At 41.4% G+C, this 14,570-nt stretch overlaps 1 protein-coding gene across 14 annotated transcripts in view; it reads right to left on the bottom strand.

Annotated features, from left to right (window-relative positions):
• The window catches only part of CSNK1A1 (casein kinase 1 alpha 1), a 47,841-nt gene extending 37,687 nt beyond the window's left edge, over positions 1-10,154 (bottom strand). For 3 of the 14 annotated variants that reach the window (XR_010413255.1, XR_010413254.1, XR_010413256.1), the window contains exons 1-2: positions 9,460-10,147; positions 8,757-8,863 (exon numbers count right to left, since the gene is read on the bottom strand). Coding sequence is in view for 6 of the 14 variants with exons in the window: in XM_064596681.1 (XP_064452751.1) it covers positions 8,757-8,863; positions 9,460-9,582 (230 nt within the window). In the remaining 8 variants the exon portion in view is untranslated. Of the gene's footprint in view, positions 1-8,756; positions 8,864-9,459 lie in introns of all 14 variants that reach the window. The other 11 variants (XR_010413250.1, XM_064596681.1, XM_045903108.3 and 8 more) reach the window with 9 other exon arrangements.
• Positions 10,155-14,570: the final 4,416 nt, after the last annotated feature.

Genomic DNA, 14,570 nt, shown 5'->3' with positions numbered 1-14,570 from the left:
TTCACAACTATATGCCAGATGCACTGCATGTGCTCAAAAAGAATGAAAGTCTCACAAAATTTTTTCTGTTCACTGAAATATACCCAGTATCTTAACTATGCCTGGCACATAATAGGCACTCATACAGGTTTGTTGATTGAATAAAAGAAATACTTGCTTATCCTCTAGAAAGTACTGTAGGAGGTACTGTAAAGTATATTAAGTTTCTAAGACACTTTTGAACATCTGAGCTTTCATTTGAAGAGAAGCTAACATTACTCTGTTCTCTTGGAGGGATACAAGGTATTAATATTATGGAGGTTCAAAAATGGGAACACCAGGATTTCAGTAAGTGGAGCCCAGTGGTAAGAGTAATTTTAATCAAGGAGCACCTGGGTGGCATAGTCCGTTGGGTGGCCAACTCTTGGTTTCAACTCAGGTCATGATCTCAGGGTCATAGGACTGAGCCCCGTGTCAGGCTCTGCACTCAGCAGTCTGCTTGAGACTCTTTGCCTCTGCCCCTCCCCAATGCACCCCCCTTCAAATAAATACTCTTAAAAAAAAAAAAAAAGAATTTTAATCAAGGAAGAACAGCCAAAAAGAAAACAATCTAACCTAAATACATAATGAACAGCATAGTAAAGGAATGGAAAAGAATGGTATTTATGTGAAGGTATAAATCCCAGTTTCCTTAGAAGAATTTCATTATTTTAGTTGTTACCAAGAACAACGTATTAAACACTTCTAATGTAATGAAGACTTGGAAAATGTGAAACTTAAAACTTATAAATATTTCATGCTATTACCTTCTAACAAAGCAATTTATAATCAAATCTCACACTCCCCTTTCCATAAAAGTCACCTTAAGGACAGAACAGTCTGGTAGTGTAGGCCAATTTAATAAATAAGTACTTAAAGCAGCTTCCAGATGAGCTGAAATACAGGATAACCTGAATTTCAGGTTAATCTGAACACCTCTCTACTATACACTTAATGATGGCACAAATGAAACATATGGATGACAAATATGATGTATGCTTAGCCACTGTCACCATCTTGTCTCCCTTAAGAAAAAAATCTCCAGTACAAAAGTTGCAACTTCCTGATGTTGATGAACAAGAACCAAAAGACATTCCAAAGGCCAACACAACTAAGAGATACTAAGAGATGCTAATAGATACTTAAGCTGCTAAATGTCCACAATAGCAAGCCTTCACTGTGAAATTAATGGACATTAGCATTTAATGATATGGCAGTATTTTTATACCAGCTTTCAATGCTAAAGAACGAGTACAGCCACATTTCCATTTGTAAATTTGCTGCCAGCTAGTGAGTTCAGCTGAATACTCAAGAAATACTAAATACTACAGAGATGATAAATATTCCCATTAGGAACTATGCATACATCAGGTACTCCCAAAGTTCTATAAATGTGTAAAAGAAGTCAAACTCTCTATAGGGTTCCATTAAAAAGTAAATGTACACTGATAGGGGCGCCTAGGTGGCACAGTTAAGTGCCCAACTCTTAGTTTCGGCTCAGGTCGTGAGATGGAGCCCCACTCTGGGCTCCACACTGAACAGAGTCTGCCTAAAATTCTCTCTCCCTCTGCCCCTCCCCTGCTTGCTCACTCTCTAAAAAAAATGAATGAATGAATGAATGAATATAAAATAAAAGAATTTCTTTATTGAGTCATTAGTGCCTTTTTAGCCAACACTAGGCTAAAAAACAAAAGATACCTCTATCAGCAAGACATGGTTCTTTCCCTCAAGGAATTTCTAGAATGCTTTCTTATAGGAATGCATCTGGAACATGGGAGTACAAAAATGGTTTCAAATATTGGTGTTACTTTCCAGAAATCAAAGCATTTGATTATATGGGACTACAGTGTACTTTCCAGTGCCATGTTTCCTGGTATAGATTTCCTGAATTAACCTCCTAACTCATAGGAGGAGGTAAGTTAAGAAACCAGCCTTACCAAATTGCAGTTCTAGAAAAGATGGGAGTTGGTGGGTATGGGCAGGAAAGAACAATTATAACCCTGAAATATGGCACAGTAAAATGGTTCCTAAACTCTGCCATGTATCAGAATCACCTGGGGAGTTTTTTTTTTTTTTAACTCTTGATGCCTAAGGCATACCCAAACCCATTAAATCAAAATATGTAAGACTAAGAGCCAAGTGTCATTTTTTTTTTTAAAACTTCTCCATGTTATTCCGATGGGCAAAGTGTGGGAACCACTGGCACAGTCTGAAGATGCAGTAAGATCTATTTAAACAACACATTGGATGTGTTGAGTTTAGGCAACTTAACTACTCTGACTCTCACTTTATAGGAAACCCCAACTTACAGGATTGTTGTAATGATTAAATAAGACCATGTGCAATGTCTGAATAATGGTCAATTCTACTTTTCTTTCTTGCACATACATGGAAAAATGAATGTTTAGCCACACTGTATTCAACCAACTACTCACTTCTTTCAGTAGTATGTACTAACATAATAAAAGGCAATTATACATTAAAGTTAGAACAAATTATTACCATATCAGAGAATGAAAGAACCATAGTTTATCCTACTGATCTCATCAATTTTTTTTTTAAGATTCTATTTATTTGAGGGGCACCTAGGTGGCTCAGTTGGTTGAGCGTCTGCCTTCGGCTCAGGTCACGACCCCAGAGTCCTGGGATTGAGCCCCACATCGGCTCCCTGCTCCGCGGGGAGCCTGCTTCTCCTCCTCTGCCTGTTGCCCCCCCTGCTTTTGCTCGCACTCTCTAATAAATAAAATCTTAAAAAAAAAAAAAAAAGATTTTGTTCATTTGAGAGAGAGTGGGAGAGAGCACAGAGGGAGAGGGAGAGGCAGACTCCCAGCTGAGCAGAGAGCCTGATGCAGGGCTCGATCCCAGGACCCCAAGATCATGACCTGAGCCAAAGGCAGATGCTTAACCGACTGAGCCACCCAGGTGCCTCTGATCTCATCAACTTACATAATGCATTAAAAAAATAAAATTCTTAAGGGGCACTTGGGTGGCTCAGTTGGTTAAGGGTCTCCCTTCAGCTCAGGTCATGATCCCAGGGCTTCCTGCTCCCATGGGGAACTTGCTTCGCCCTCTCCCGCTCCCCCCCCAACCAGCTTGTGCAATCTCTGTCAAATAAATAAAACCTTATTAAAAAAAAACTCTTAAGACCTAATTAATCTTATGAAATCCCTTTTATAAATGAAAGCTGACATTACAAATTACAGAATTCATTCTAGGTTCAAATCTACATGACATCGCAGAAGGAAGGCAAGTTGTATAGTGTACTTCATGGTGATAAAAACATTATTAACCTATAGTCTTGCATACGGGCAAATCAACATCATATCCAGAAAAATAAATATGTAAATATGATCCAAAAGACCAACTTAAAAATAAATAAATAAAACCTATCTTGCCACAAAATGTAGCTTACCATGGACTAGCTGTATTCAAAAAAATCAAATATTCTTTATCTCAGTAGGGAGCGTGGACTATACCACTGTATACATTTGTCAAAATTCATTTGATGGCACATTGAAAGCTGTGCATTTCACTGTATATAAATCACATGTCATTAAAAAAAAAAAATTAAAACACATCCATGCTATGTGACTACTGGTCATTTAAATTTCAAGAGCCACCTGAGATTGTTTTAGAAACAAATACAATAACAAAACCCATCATTTTGGGGCACCTGGGTGGCTCAGTCGGTTGAGCGTCTGCCTTCGGCTTGGGTCATGGTCCTAGGGTCCTGGGATCGAGCCCCGCATCGGGCTCCCTGCTTGGTGGGAAGCCTGCTTCTACCTCTCCCGTTCCCCCTGCTTGTATTTCTGCTCTCGCTCTCTGTCAAATAAATAAATAAAATCTTAAAAAAAAAAAAAAAAAAACAACATCATTTTAACTAGGTATTCACTTATATTTTGAAAACTATTAAGGGGTGGCACCTGGGTGGCTCAGTCAGTTAGGTGTCCGACTCTTTGTTTCAGCTCGGGTCATGGCTTTGGGGTTGTGAGACTGAGCCTCACATTAGGCTTCCCGCTCAACAGGGAGTCTAACTGGGATTCTCATTCTCTCCCTCTCCCTCTGCCCCCCCTGCTCTCTCTCTAAAGTAAATGGATCTTTTTAGGGGCGCCTGGGTGGCTCAGTCATTAAGCCTCTGCCTTCGGCTCAGGTCATGATCCCAGGGTCCTGGGATCGAACCCCACATCAGGCTCCCTGCTCAATGGGAAGCCTGCTTCTCCTTCTCCTACTCCCCCTGCTTGTGTTCCCTCTCTCGCTGTGTCTCTCCCTGTCAAAATAAACAAGTAAAATCTTAAAAAAAAAAAAAAAAAATTTATAAGCATCTAGTTAAATAATAACACAAACAATAAGTTACTTATGGGGCACCTGGGTGGCTCAGTTGTTAAGCGTCTGCCTTCGGCTCAGGTCACGATCCCAGAGTCCTGGGATCGAGCCCTTCATCCGGCTCCCTGCTCTGCAGGAAGCCTGCTCTCCCTCTCCCACTCCCCCTGCTTGTGCTCCTGCTTGTGCTCCTGCTCTTGCTCTCTCTCTGTCAAATAAAGTTAACTTACATTTATAGAAGAGGTTTTCACTTTCTCTGAATGAGGCCAAATGCAATAAAGTGAAGGAGGCACAGTATGGCTCTGTAGCATCAAATGAAAAGGTGTGGGGTTTGTGAGCAGGCATAATGACCTTGACATAAAGGTGAAAATGGCTCAGAAAAATTAGGAGTTAGGAGACTCTAGTAACCCTTCAGAGACTCAGTAATCTAATTTGTGAGATATTAGGCTGTATTCAGGTTTCATTTAGCTCACAAATGCTACTTAAGCATCATTACATCATTCCGCAACTAGAAATCCATTATAAACCGATATAAAGCACCTTTAGTATACTCTGTATGCATATAATACGTATGTATATATAGTAGTATATATAGAGAGATTGTTTCTACGAGTTAAAAATCACGTTTCTCATGCACCCAGTAATCTGTAATAAAGACGTATCCAGTGCAGATGTCATCTTTGTTCTCTGATAACAGCATTAGAACTTATTTGCAAGACATATGCTCAGTGCCAAAAAGCTAAGATTAAAATTTAAGCTGCTTTTAACACTGAAGAGTAAGGATTAACTAGTACTTTATAAATATCTTCTGTAATACTTGCCATTCAGAGAGGGCAAAAAAGTGGTTGAAAACAAGGCAACAATTCTCCCATGCCCCTCCCATCTTCTCTATTCATTTCCCTATAAAAATATATTCCATTAATTTACTTCCTTTTAAATGGTAACTGACAGTTTATCTGAGGCAGATGGCATTTTTAAGAGTCTTGAGAGGGGTCTCTGTACTAAGAGTCAGGTAAGATCTAGACCTAACATCAAACTGTGATGAAATGCTTTCTAGCTACCATCATCCAAAAAGAAGTTTCAAAATTTCAGAGCTACAAGTTCTAAGATCAAATGAGGCAGGTGACTTATTTAAGCAGGGAACTCTGTTCAAATAAAACCCTACCTGAAAGCTCAGTATGCAAAACTTTTTCTAGAAGAGTAGGAAACCCTAAACTTTTCTGTCCAGTATTCTTCTTTCCTATTCCAAAAGAATTAGAAAATTACTAACATGGTAAAATCCTCTTTGCATTTCACAGATGAGCAAACTAACTGATAGACCCAAAGAGGTTAAAGGACTGACTGACCCAAGATCATTGTCAATACCACATGATAGACCTAGAGCTTGGTATCATAAGTGCTTCTTTAGAGATCACGTTATTTCGATTCAAATTGAGTACCACAAAGATAAAGAAGATTGTAACAGAAATAATTTTTAATGAGCTTCCAGAAGTCAATTAACGATTTCAGTTTCTTAACTAAAGAATGACCCTAGTTTCTTAAAAACATGGAGACTAAACGCCACCCTCATTCCGCTCTTTACCCTGAATGCCATGCTTCTGCATTAACAACAGATCCCTTACCAAGTAAAAATGAGTCAGGTCGGCTATGTGGGCTAGATCATTTTCAGCCCTTGTTTTAGGATATCCGAAAGTATCTTAGTAAATTCAAGGGGTTTGGAGTGCAGGGGAGAAGATGGAATTAAGTGTAATTACAGCAAAATCCAAATTGTTTTTTAAAAGTAATCTCTTCACCCAACATGGGGCTTGAACTCATGACCCCAAGATCAAGAGCTGCATGCTCTACCAACTGAGCCAGCCAGGCATCCCAAATCTAAATATATTTACATCCATCTAAGACAATGGATAACACATAGACTGCTTCATTAAATCTCAATAAACTAAAGTCAAAATAGTTCATCAATATTTACCAAATATTTACCTGTATGCTATATATAGGTGATGTGGAAATAGTGGGGAACAAACTGAGGGGATGGGAAGACGTTGCCACCCAAAGAATGCTTATGTAAAGTCTTTCTACCCTTTTCACTTCAGTAGAAAAACAGTTCTCTCACACTTTACAACCAATGAACCACTACTGTTTCTATGTACCAGACTCCACCACTCCTAAAACAAATTTACTCTTTCCCCACCCTCATCCAATTACTACCTTCTGATTAGAGACTACTCCCAGAAGCCACACTGTATTCTTGGATGCCCTCCCCAACCAGTTCAACCAAGCTTTCTTCCTTACATCCGGATCCTGAAATCCCATCTCTTCTCCCAGGAAGCGTTAATTTGAAAGCCAGGTTAATCTCTCTTTAGCTCCACCCAGTTAATAACTACAACTCTCTGCACTCAACATCTTATAATAGATGCCTGTTATTCCGGGCTCACAAGTTAATTTCATTTATTCATGTGCTTACTCAGTATATTACCTATGGCTCTTGTTGGTCTGTTATCAGCACTGCCTTTAAATAAAAGCTACCAGATAAAAGGGTTTAGCAATGAAAATGCCAGATGCTTAATGCTTTTTGAAAATTATTTCTAATACATTAAATTCAACATAATTTGTGAAATTTCTAAAACCTCCCAACATGGATGAATCTCAAAAGCATTACGGTAAGTGAGAGAAGTCAGACACAAATGACCTCATACTGTATGATTGCATTTTATGTGTAATTCTAAGAAAAACTACAGTACAGAAAGCAAATCGGGGGGGCCAGGGGTGGAGAGATATGTTTAAAGGCAAAAGGAAAGCCGTTTTAAATTTTTTGGCTAATGCAATGGACTTTTTATTTTGAGGAAATAAAAAGCTAGACATTTTAATAAAGACTTTCATTCTTTAAAAAAAATTTTTTTCATTCTTCCAGAGTAACATTCATTTTCCCAGCAGGCAGTTTTTGGGGGGGGGGGGGGGGCGGATAGGAATCATTTAAAATCTCCCATCATCTTGGATTTCACATTAATCTACCTTACAAAATAAACCTGGAAGTTTCTTCTAAATAATTTATCTCTCACAACCAAGAGAATATTTTATCATTCAACTTCTCCGTTAAAAACATCTATCAGCACTGGAGATTTTTTAAGGATAGTATTACTTGGGTTGCTTCCACAGCTGAATTAATGTATGCAATTAATTCAAGATTTAAGGAATATAAACTGGAATAGAAAAAGAAATTACGTTAACTATCACTCCACTTAATTCTTAACTGTCTCTGGTTTTTTTACAAATGTTATTTTTAAGTGTTGAAAAATGGCTTGACTTTACACTACATTTTAGCCTCTACTCCAGAAAGATGCTTTTTAATCTCAAAGTCAAACACAACCTTTAAAGTTAACCATTTAAAATATCCAGTGTCTTTATGTGGTCATCTTTTATCCTGATTACTATTGCTGTTTGCCTTCACCAATATCCCATCCCCCCAAAAGGCCACAATTTCCCTGATGTGAGGAGTTACCGATCAAGTAACTCAACAGGTTAAAGTTACTCATCACACTGTGGTTACGAGATTAATCTTTCTTTTTAATACAACTGATTTGAGTCAGTTTCAACACAGTAGTGGTCAGACTGCCTTTGCCATTACAAAATTTAGTACACAAGCTGAAATGTAGCCAACATTACCCTTCATGAAAGAATAATTAACACTTACAAAGGGACTGTGAGGGATTTTGCATAGTATAATTTCATTTCATGTCGCATCTGCTGCAGGGATCACAGACAGACTGTCATTATGCCATCTCCTTCCTTGAACCCCACCGCCGCCCGCACCTTTATTCTTGGCTTTTCAAAGGTTTAATCCACTCAGAGCTGCTAAAGGGGGAAGCAAGGAAGAGTAACTTGTGAACCCAAGCCTAGGAAAGGGCAGGAATATGCGGTTGAGTCACGTCGTTCCGCCATTTTCTAAGCGGAGGAGGAAGACATGTTGGAACAAAAACACAACAAAAGAGCAGCCATTTCCCAAGCCAACTCCAATAGCAACCCGAACTGGCCGAACGCGGTCACTTGGCACCTTCAAATCCACTTCACTGGATAAACCTAAGAACGTCAGAGGTGTCGGCGTAAAGAAAGCAGCAGACAAGCCGCGTAGGGATCAAAGATGACTCGCCTAACTTAACTGCAAATGAAAGCCTCGAGAGAAGAATGAGGGAAGCTAAATGGAGCAGTGTAACCAACCGAAATTCTAAGCGAAGTTGGCAAACTAAAAATTTACTCAGTGACTGTGGTGTCTTACGGTTCTCAGGAAACCACCGGCTATAGTACACCCAGGTAACTCAGATACCAAGGCCCCAATCAGCCGGTGCTACTGCCTTCCTCTACCCGTTTCCCTCATGCCGTACTTCCCTCGGCGCACCGCCTGTTTGCTCACGGGGTCTTACCGTATGTGGGGGATGCCCACCCCACCTTGAAGAATCTTATAGAGTTTGCTCTCGTACAGCAACTGGGGATGCCTGGCCTTCTGAGATTCTAGCTTCACTGCCACTTCCTGCAGGGGAGAGAGGGGATGATGGCATCAACATCCCTAAGAATTCAATGTCACTGGGGAGAGGAGGGGAGACATTAGCAAAGCTCCAACTCGAGACTAGAAGGTGAAGTGAGAGGCTCAGAAGAGAAAGCTCTCTTTGTAATTATAAAACGAGGCAACCAGCCTCAAAGGCCTCTTCAGGGGGTAATGACGAAATCGGCACGTCCTCGAAGGTGCAGGAAAATGATTCATCCAGAAAACGTAATGAGAGATTTTGAAGGAAACTGACGATCGAAAGCAAGAACCCCAGTAGAATAAATCCATATAGTGGGGAAAACACGGGGATTAGAGAAATACGATTTTGCCGATCTCGCCTTAAAACGACAGCTTAAAAAGTTCGATTAAGGTACATTTTTAACAAGCTGGGAAACTTCATAGGTTCTCCCAACCCTTCTATCGGGTTCTTTGCCTTTTAGGGAAAGAGAGCGGGGGAGGCTCCTAAAGCCAGGAAAACTGGCTCCCTCCCTGTGATAGGGAAAAGCCCCAGCACTTTGGGGATTGGGGCAGGGGGTGAGGACTGGCGCAGCGTGGTCGTGAACCCCACCCCGGGTGATTACCTCGCCGTTGGTAATGTTGATCGCCAAATAAATGTCCCCGAAGGAGCCAGACCCGATCTTCCGTACCAGTTTATATTTTCCTCCGACAATGAATTCGGCCTTGGAGCCACTGCTGCTCGCCATCCTGAGAGATGAAGATGGAGGCTGGGGCCAAGCCCCGACACCTCTGAGGGGAGGACTGAGGCCTCAGGGGCTCGTCCGCGGAACAAGGCTGCGGAGGGGGGCGGCAGGAAACGAAAAACGGTGGCTCTTTCAAGGCGTTACAGGGCCCAGAATCGGCCGAAGGGAACCTGATCACCGCCGCTCAATCAGGCTTCTTTTCGCCAGGCCGCAGTTTGTGAGTGGGTTCCCTCGGTTACGAGGCTGGGCCACTTGTTTTGGGGCGGCCGCCGCTGGCTCGCTTTCACGGCGACGTCGCGGACTGGAAAAGGGGCGCGGTGGTTTAGGGCGGCGATACCGCTGCCACCACTGCCGCCGGCTCCCGCCCAGAGGGACCCCTGTCACTCCGCCGACGCCGCCATCTTGTTACTCCGGGACCAGCCAACACAAAATGCCCCCAGTCCCCGGGAGCCGCTTCTTCACGGCGCAGAGCACTCTGGGAAAGGGATCTCGGGCGCTAGCCCCGGAGGGTCGGCAACGAGAGGGAGGGCGGAACCGGATCCGTGAGAGTCGCGGCCCACGCTCCGAGCGTCACCCCGTCATCGCCCAAATACGCATGCGTACTGTAACCCTGCTGATTGCGCAGGCGTGCGGTGGCCTCTCCTCACCCCCGCCGGGGGCTCACTTCTATTTCCGGTTGTTCGCTGTTCGGATCAAGCTACCTGTTAGTCACGTCGGACCCGCCTGGTCTCTGAAAGGCCGCGCGACATCGGGCCCCGAGAGCATGTTAGGGCGGAGTCACCTTCATTCTTCGTGGAGGATGGGAACTTCTGGCTTCCTTGGGAGTTTTGACCTTTGCTCTTTGAGGCGATTTTTAACCTTTGATCTTTCCCTGGGCCACTCCCTCAGACCGGCCTGTTCCAGCCCAATTCTGTTTTGCGAGAGGCTGTCGCCTCTGGTGGAGAGGAAGAGAAAAGCAGCCCTGGCCGGGCTGGGTTTGGTCAGGGCTCCGGGTTTTAGCAGAGTGTAACTGATGAAGGCTTAAGAATTAGGATTCTGCGCTCTAGGGAGTGTTGGAGAATCTCGTTTTACGGGAAGGGAAAAGAGGGAAAGCAGGATTATCTTATGCCTTTGTGTTGTTGCTCCACTGATACATTTGGTCCCCAGGGGGAAAAAACCCTAATACCCGATTCATAATTTTATTGGCGGATGAGTCAACAGAGAATAGAATTTACAACCCTGAAAAAACTGCACCGTAGAGGTTATTTATTCCACCCACCCCACCCCCCGCAAAAAACCCTCCGTAATCATGTCTTGGTCATGTTGAAAACTGCAGTACTGACCCAAAAAACACAGGATGGAAATAACTATTACAAAATAAATCGATAACGTTTAAAGAAGTAAACGTTAAAGTTGTTGTAAACCTTTTATACAGTAATTTTTTTTTTTACTAAAAATTGATTTAAAAAATCAAATCTTGGCCACATTTTAGTTGACAAAACTTGACCTGAGGAAACGGCTTGGTAGTAGTGATGACAAAAGAAAGCTCTGTAGTTGATGCTATCATCTGTAGTATGAATCAAACCTCGGTTGTAAAAATTTAAACGGAATCTCTCAAAATAATTTCATTAAAATGGAAATGGAAAAAAATGTAGACTTAACTACAACTTTGAAAGCTGATCAAGTAATTAGTAATGGAATTCAGCCCGAAAGATAATCTTAACTAAAATTCCTCCATGTTACTCTAATTCCGACTTAAATACTTCTATTCATAAAGCTCTAATCCAGATGTGTTGAATGTGAAAACAGATCCCTAAGGTTTAGAATGGAGTTTTGATGCACCATCAAAACCCAGGCTGCCTGACTCCCAAATCAGCACTATTAGACGTTTTCGTTTAGTGACTCTAAGGCACGTTTGGCCTACTTAAAATTCTCTGCAGTTAGATTCTGGTCTTAAAAAAAAAAAGCCAAGTGTAAGCATCTTGAAGTTCCCAGAGACAGCAGCTCTTCTGCTGATTTTCTACCACAGACTCCAAAATTTAATGGATTCCAGAGCTTGAGGAGTTCCCCACAGTGGGTGGGGTATACATTTAAAGGGATTTTTTGGTGTGGTGAGGATACAATTGCTGCACTGTGGGAGATGGGATGGGGGGGTAAAGGTGTGCATGGAATGGACTAGATTAGGGATTCCCAAAGGTCTGTGTATGGACAGGGGCAAGTCTAACAGTTTTCCATAAAGATTTTAGAAAAATAAGAGCAGTATAATGCATTTTTCTTCATTAATTTCTCTTTTTTTTGAGATTTTATTTATTTATTTGACAGAGAGCACAAGCAGAGGGAGGGGCAGAGGGAGAGGCAGAGAGAGAGGGAGAAGCAGGCTCCTAGATGAGCAGGGAGCTCAGTGTGGGGCTCGATCCCAGGACCCTAGGATCATGGCCTGAGCTGAAGGCAGACGGTTAACAACTGAGCCACCCCGGTGCCCCTTCATTTATTTAATTTCAAATTGTACTATATTCTGAGATTTTATCGTCCTACACATGTCATTAAAGTGACCTTTTTTATAAAATGGTGCTGATGGAAGATGGTTGTTTTGTTCTTTTGTTGGTATCCTTATTTGTCAAAGTTAAAAACACATTTTTACGTTTGCCCTCCTCTTGTTGTTGCTGTTTATTTTGAACTTTTATAAGCTTTTGAAATCAAACACTCCAGGACCCACCAGTCTAAATGAGTTTTAGAAGTCCTTCCAACTCTGACATTTGACAATGATTTTATGTGTATATGTGATGAACCTCCTCATTTATTTCCTGCCTGTTGTAGTCACTATTCCAACACTGACAATATCCAGCAAAATGCCCCAAAACGCTGTATGAGGGGGCGCCTGGGTGGCTCAGATGTTAAGCATCTGCCTTCAGCTCAGGTCATGATCCCAGGGTCCTGGGATCGAGCCCCGCATCAGGCTCTCTGCTCCGTGAAAAGGCTGCTTCTCCCTCTCCCACTCCCCCTGCTTATGTTCTCTCTCTCGCTGTGTCTCTCCCTGTCAAATAAATAAATAAAAATCTTTTTTAAAAAAGTGCCATGTGAGAGCATACCATATGATTTCAGTTGCTTCCATCTTAAGATTTAAATTTGTCAAAAAAAAAGATTTAAATTTGTCAGATTTTAGAAGGGCAAAAGTTAGGGGGTGGTTAACATAGAAAATAAAGTTTTTAGGTGTTGACTATGACTCAGTCTTTTCCTTAAAATCATGCATCATTTCTGGTAATTTTCAACCTCAGCAACTGAAGAATTAACTGTTTTTGGTGCTACTATTAAATCATTCTGTACTTATTGAATCAGCAGCAGCTTTGGTGTAATGGAAGGAGACTTCTAAAATGTGCCAAAATGCAATTCTTGGATCACATGAATTCACTAAAAATATAACCAAAAATATAAACTAAAAATTTTAGACCTTGAGGGAAATTTAGAGATCATCTACTTCAATAATCATATTTTTAAATGCTTTGCAATGTACAGAGTGGCTTCACACATATCAGTTGTAGGACACAAGAGGCTTGTCCAAGATCACACCAGCCTTAGTGGCAAAAAAAGGACTAGAACCCCAACCTCTAACCAAAGGAATTAGAAAAAGGAGTAGAATGAAAATTGGGACAGTCATGCCCTAGTGATCACTTCTATGTTCATAGAGAGGTCAAGATGAATTGAAAACATTTTTGTAAAGCCACAGTATTTACCCAAGGAAAGATCAATGGTAACCAGAGTGCATTTTGAGTAAAATGATAAAGACAAGCACAACAATTACAGACAGATGCTGTAAGGAGGAAAATGAAAACAATGGTGGTCTGCCCATCTCCGAGTTGTTTAGTACAAATAAATAGAAAAAATGGAATGTCTTAGAAGCTGTCAAACACTGTCTTAGGTGTTGTTCAATTGTTATACTGCCTTGTGCACAATCAGTATCAGATAAGTGAGTTAGTGGAGTAATTGAAAAGAAGACCATCAGAAATGTCCTGTTGGATCAGAGTGATAACCCATTTAGTCTCTTTTCCAGTCCTTGATAATGACAGCAATTTCTGTGTCCCTTTCTTGTCTCAGTTCTTCTTTTCCCCCTCGGAATTGTTCATGAGGTTTTGTAAAAGTGGGTTGCTGCACTTATGATACCTATGAAGTACCTGTCTGTGATAGCTACCTACGATAGCTACTTCAACCACATTTGAGACATTCTGTGAACATTTCTTACTTTTTTTTTTTAAAGATTTTATTTATTTATTTGAGAGAGACACAGCAAGAGAGGGAACACAAGCAGGGGAAGTGGGAGAGGGAGAAGCAGGCTTCCCGCTGAGCAGGGAGCCCGATGCGGGGCTTGATCCCAGGACCCTGGGATCATGACCTGAGCCGAAGGCAGACGCTTAACGACTGAGCCACTCAGGTGCCCCTACCCAATGACTTTTTAATAATCATATATACATATAAAATGTTTACTGTTCTTTTTCATATAAGTGACAAATATTTGGGGCATGTGGGTGGCTCAGTTGGTTAAACCTATGGCTGTTGATTTCAGGTCAGGTCATGATCTCAGGTTCATGAGATCCGCCCTGCATCAGGCCTACCCCTACGTGTGCTCTCTAAATAAATAAATTTAAAAAGCTTTATTTTTTTGAAAGATTTTATTTATTTACTTGAGAGAGAGAGAGAGCGTACAGGCCAGGGGAGGGGCAGAGGGAGAAGCAGGCTCCCCACTGAGCAGGGAGCCTGATGTGGGATGTGGGACTTGATCCCAAGATCCTGGGATCATGACCCGAGCCAAAGGCAGACACTTAACCGACTGAGCCACCCAGGCAACCAAAAGAAAACTTTAATAAGTGACAAATATTCATTTGAAAGATTTAGAAAATTTAGATAAATCAGAAAAAAAAGAAAACAAAATAATCACCAAATGTTAACATTTTGCTGTGTATAAATATCCAGTCCTTTTCTATGCGTATTGTATGTGTGTGTTAGATGTATATATATCT

The sequence above is a fragment of the Mirounga angustirostris genome, unplaced genomic scaffold (assembly GCF_029215605.1).
Source record: "Mirounga angustirostris isolate CCGP_5_RB_7025 unplaced genomic scaffold, mMirAng1.0.hap1 SCAF_7, whole genome shotgun sequence".
Lineage (NCBI taxonomy): Eukaryota > Metazoa > Chordata > Mammalia > Carnivora > Phocidae > Mirounga > Mirounga angustirostris.
The sequence above is the reverse complement of the archived record's forward strand: the minus strand, read 5'-3'. Positions and strand labels throughout refer to the sequence as shown.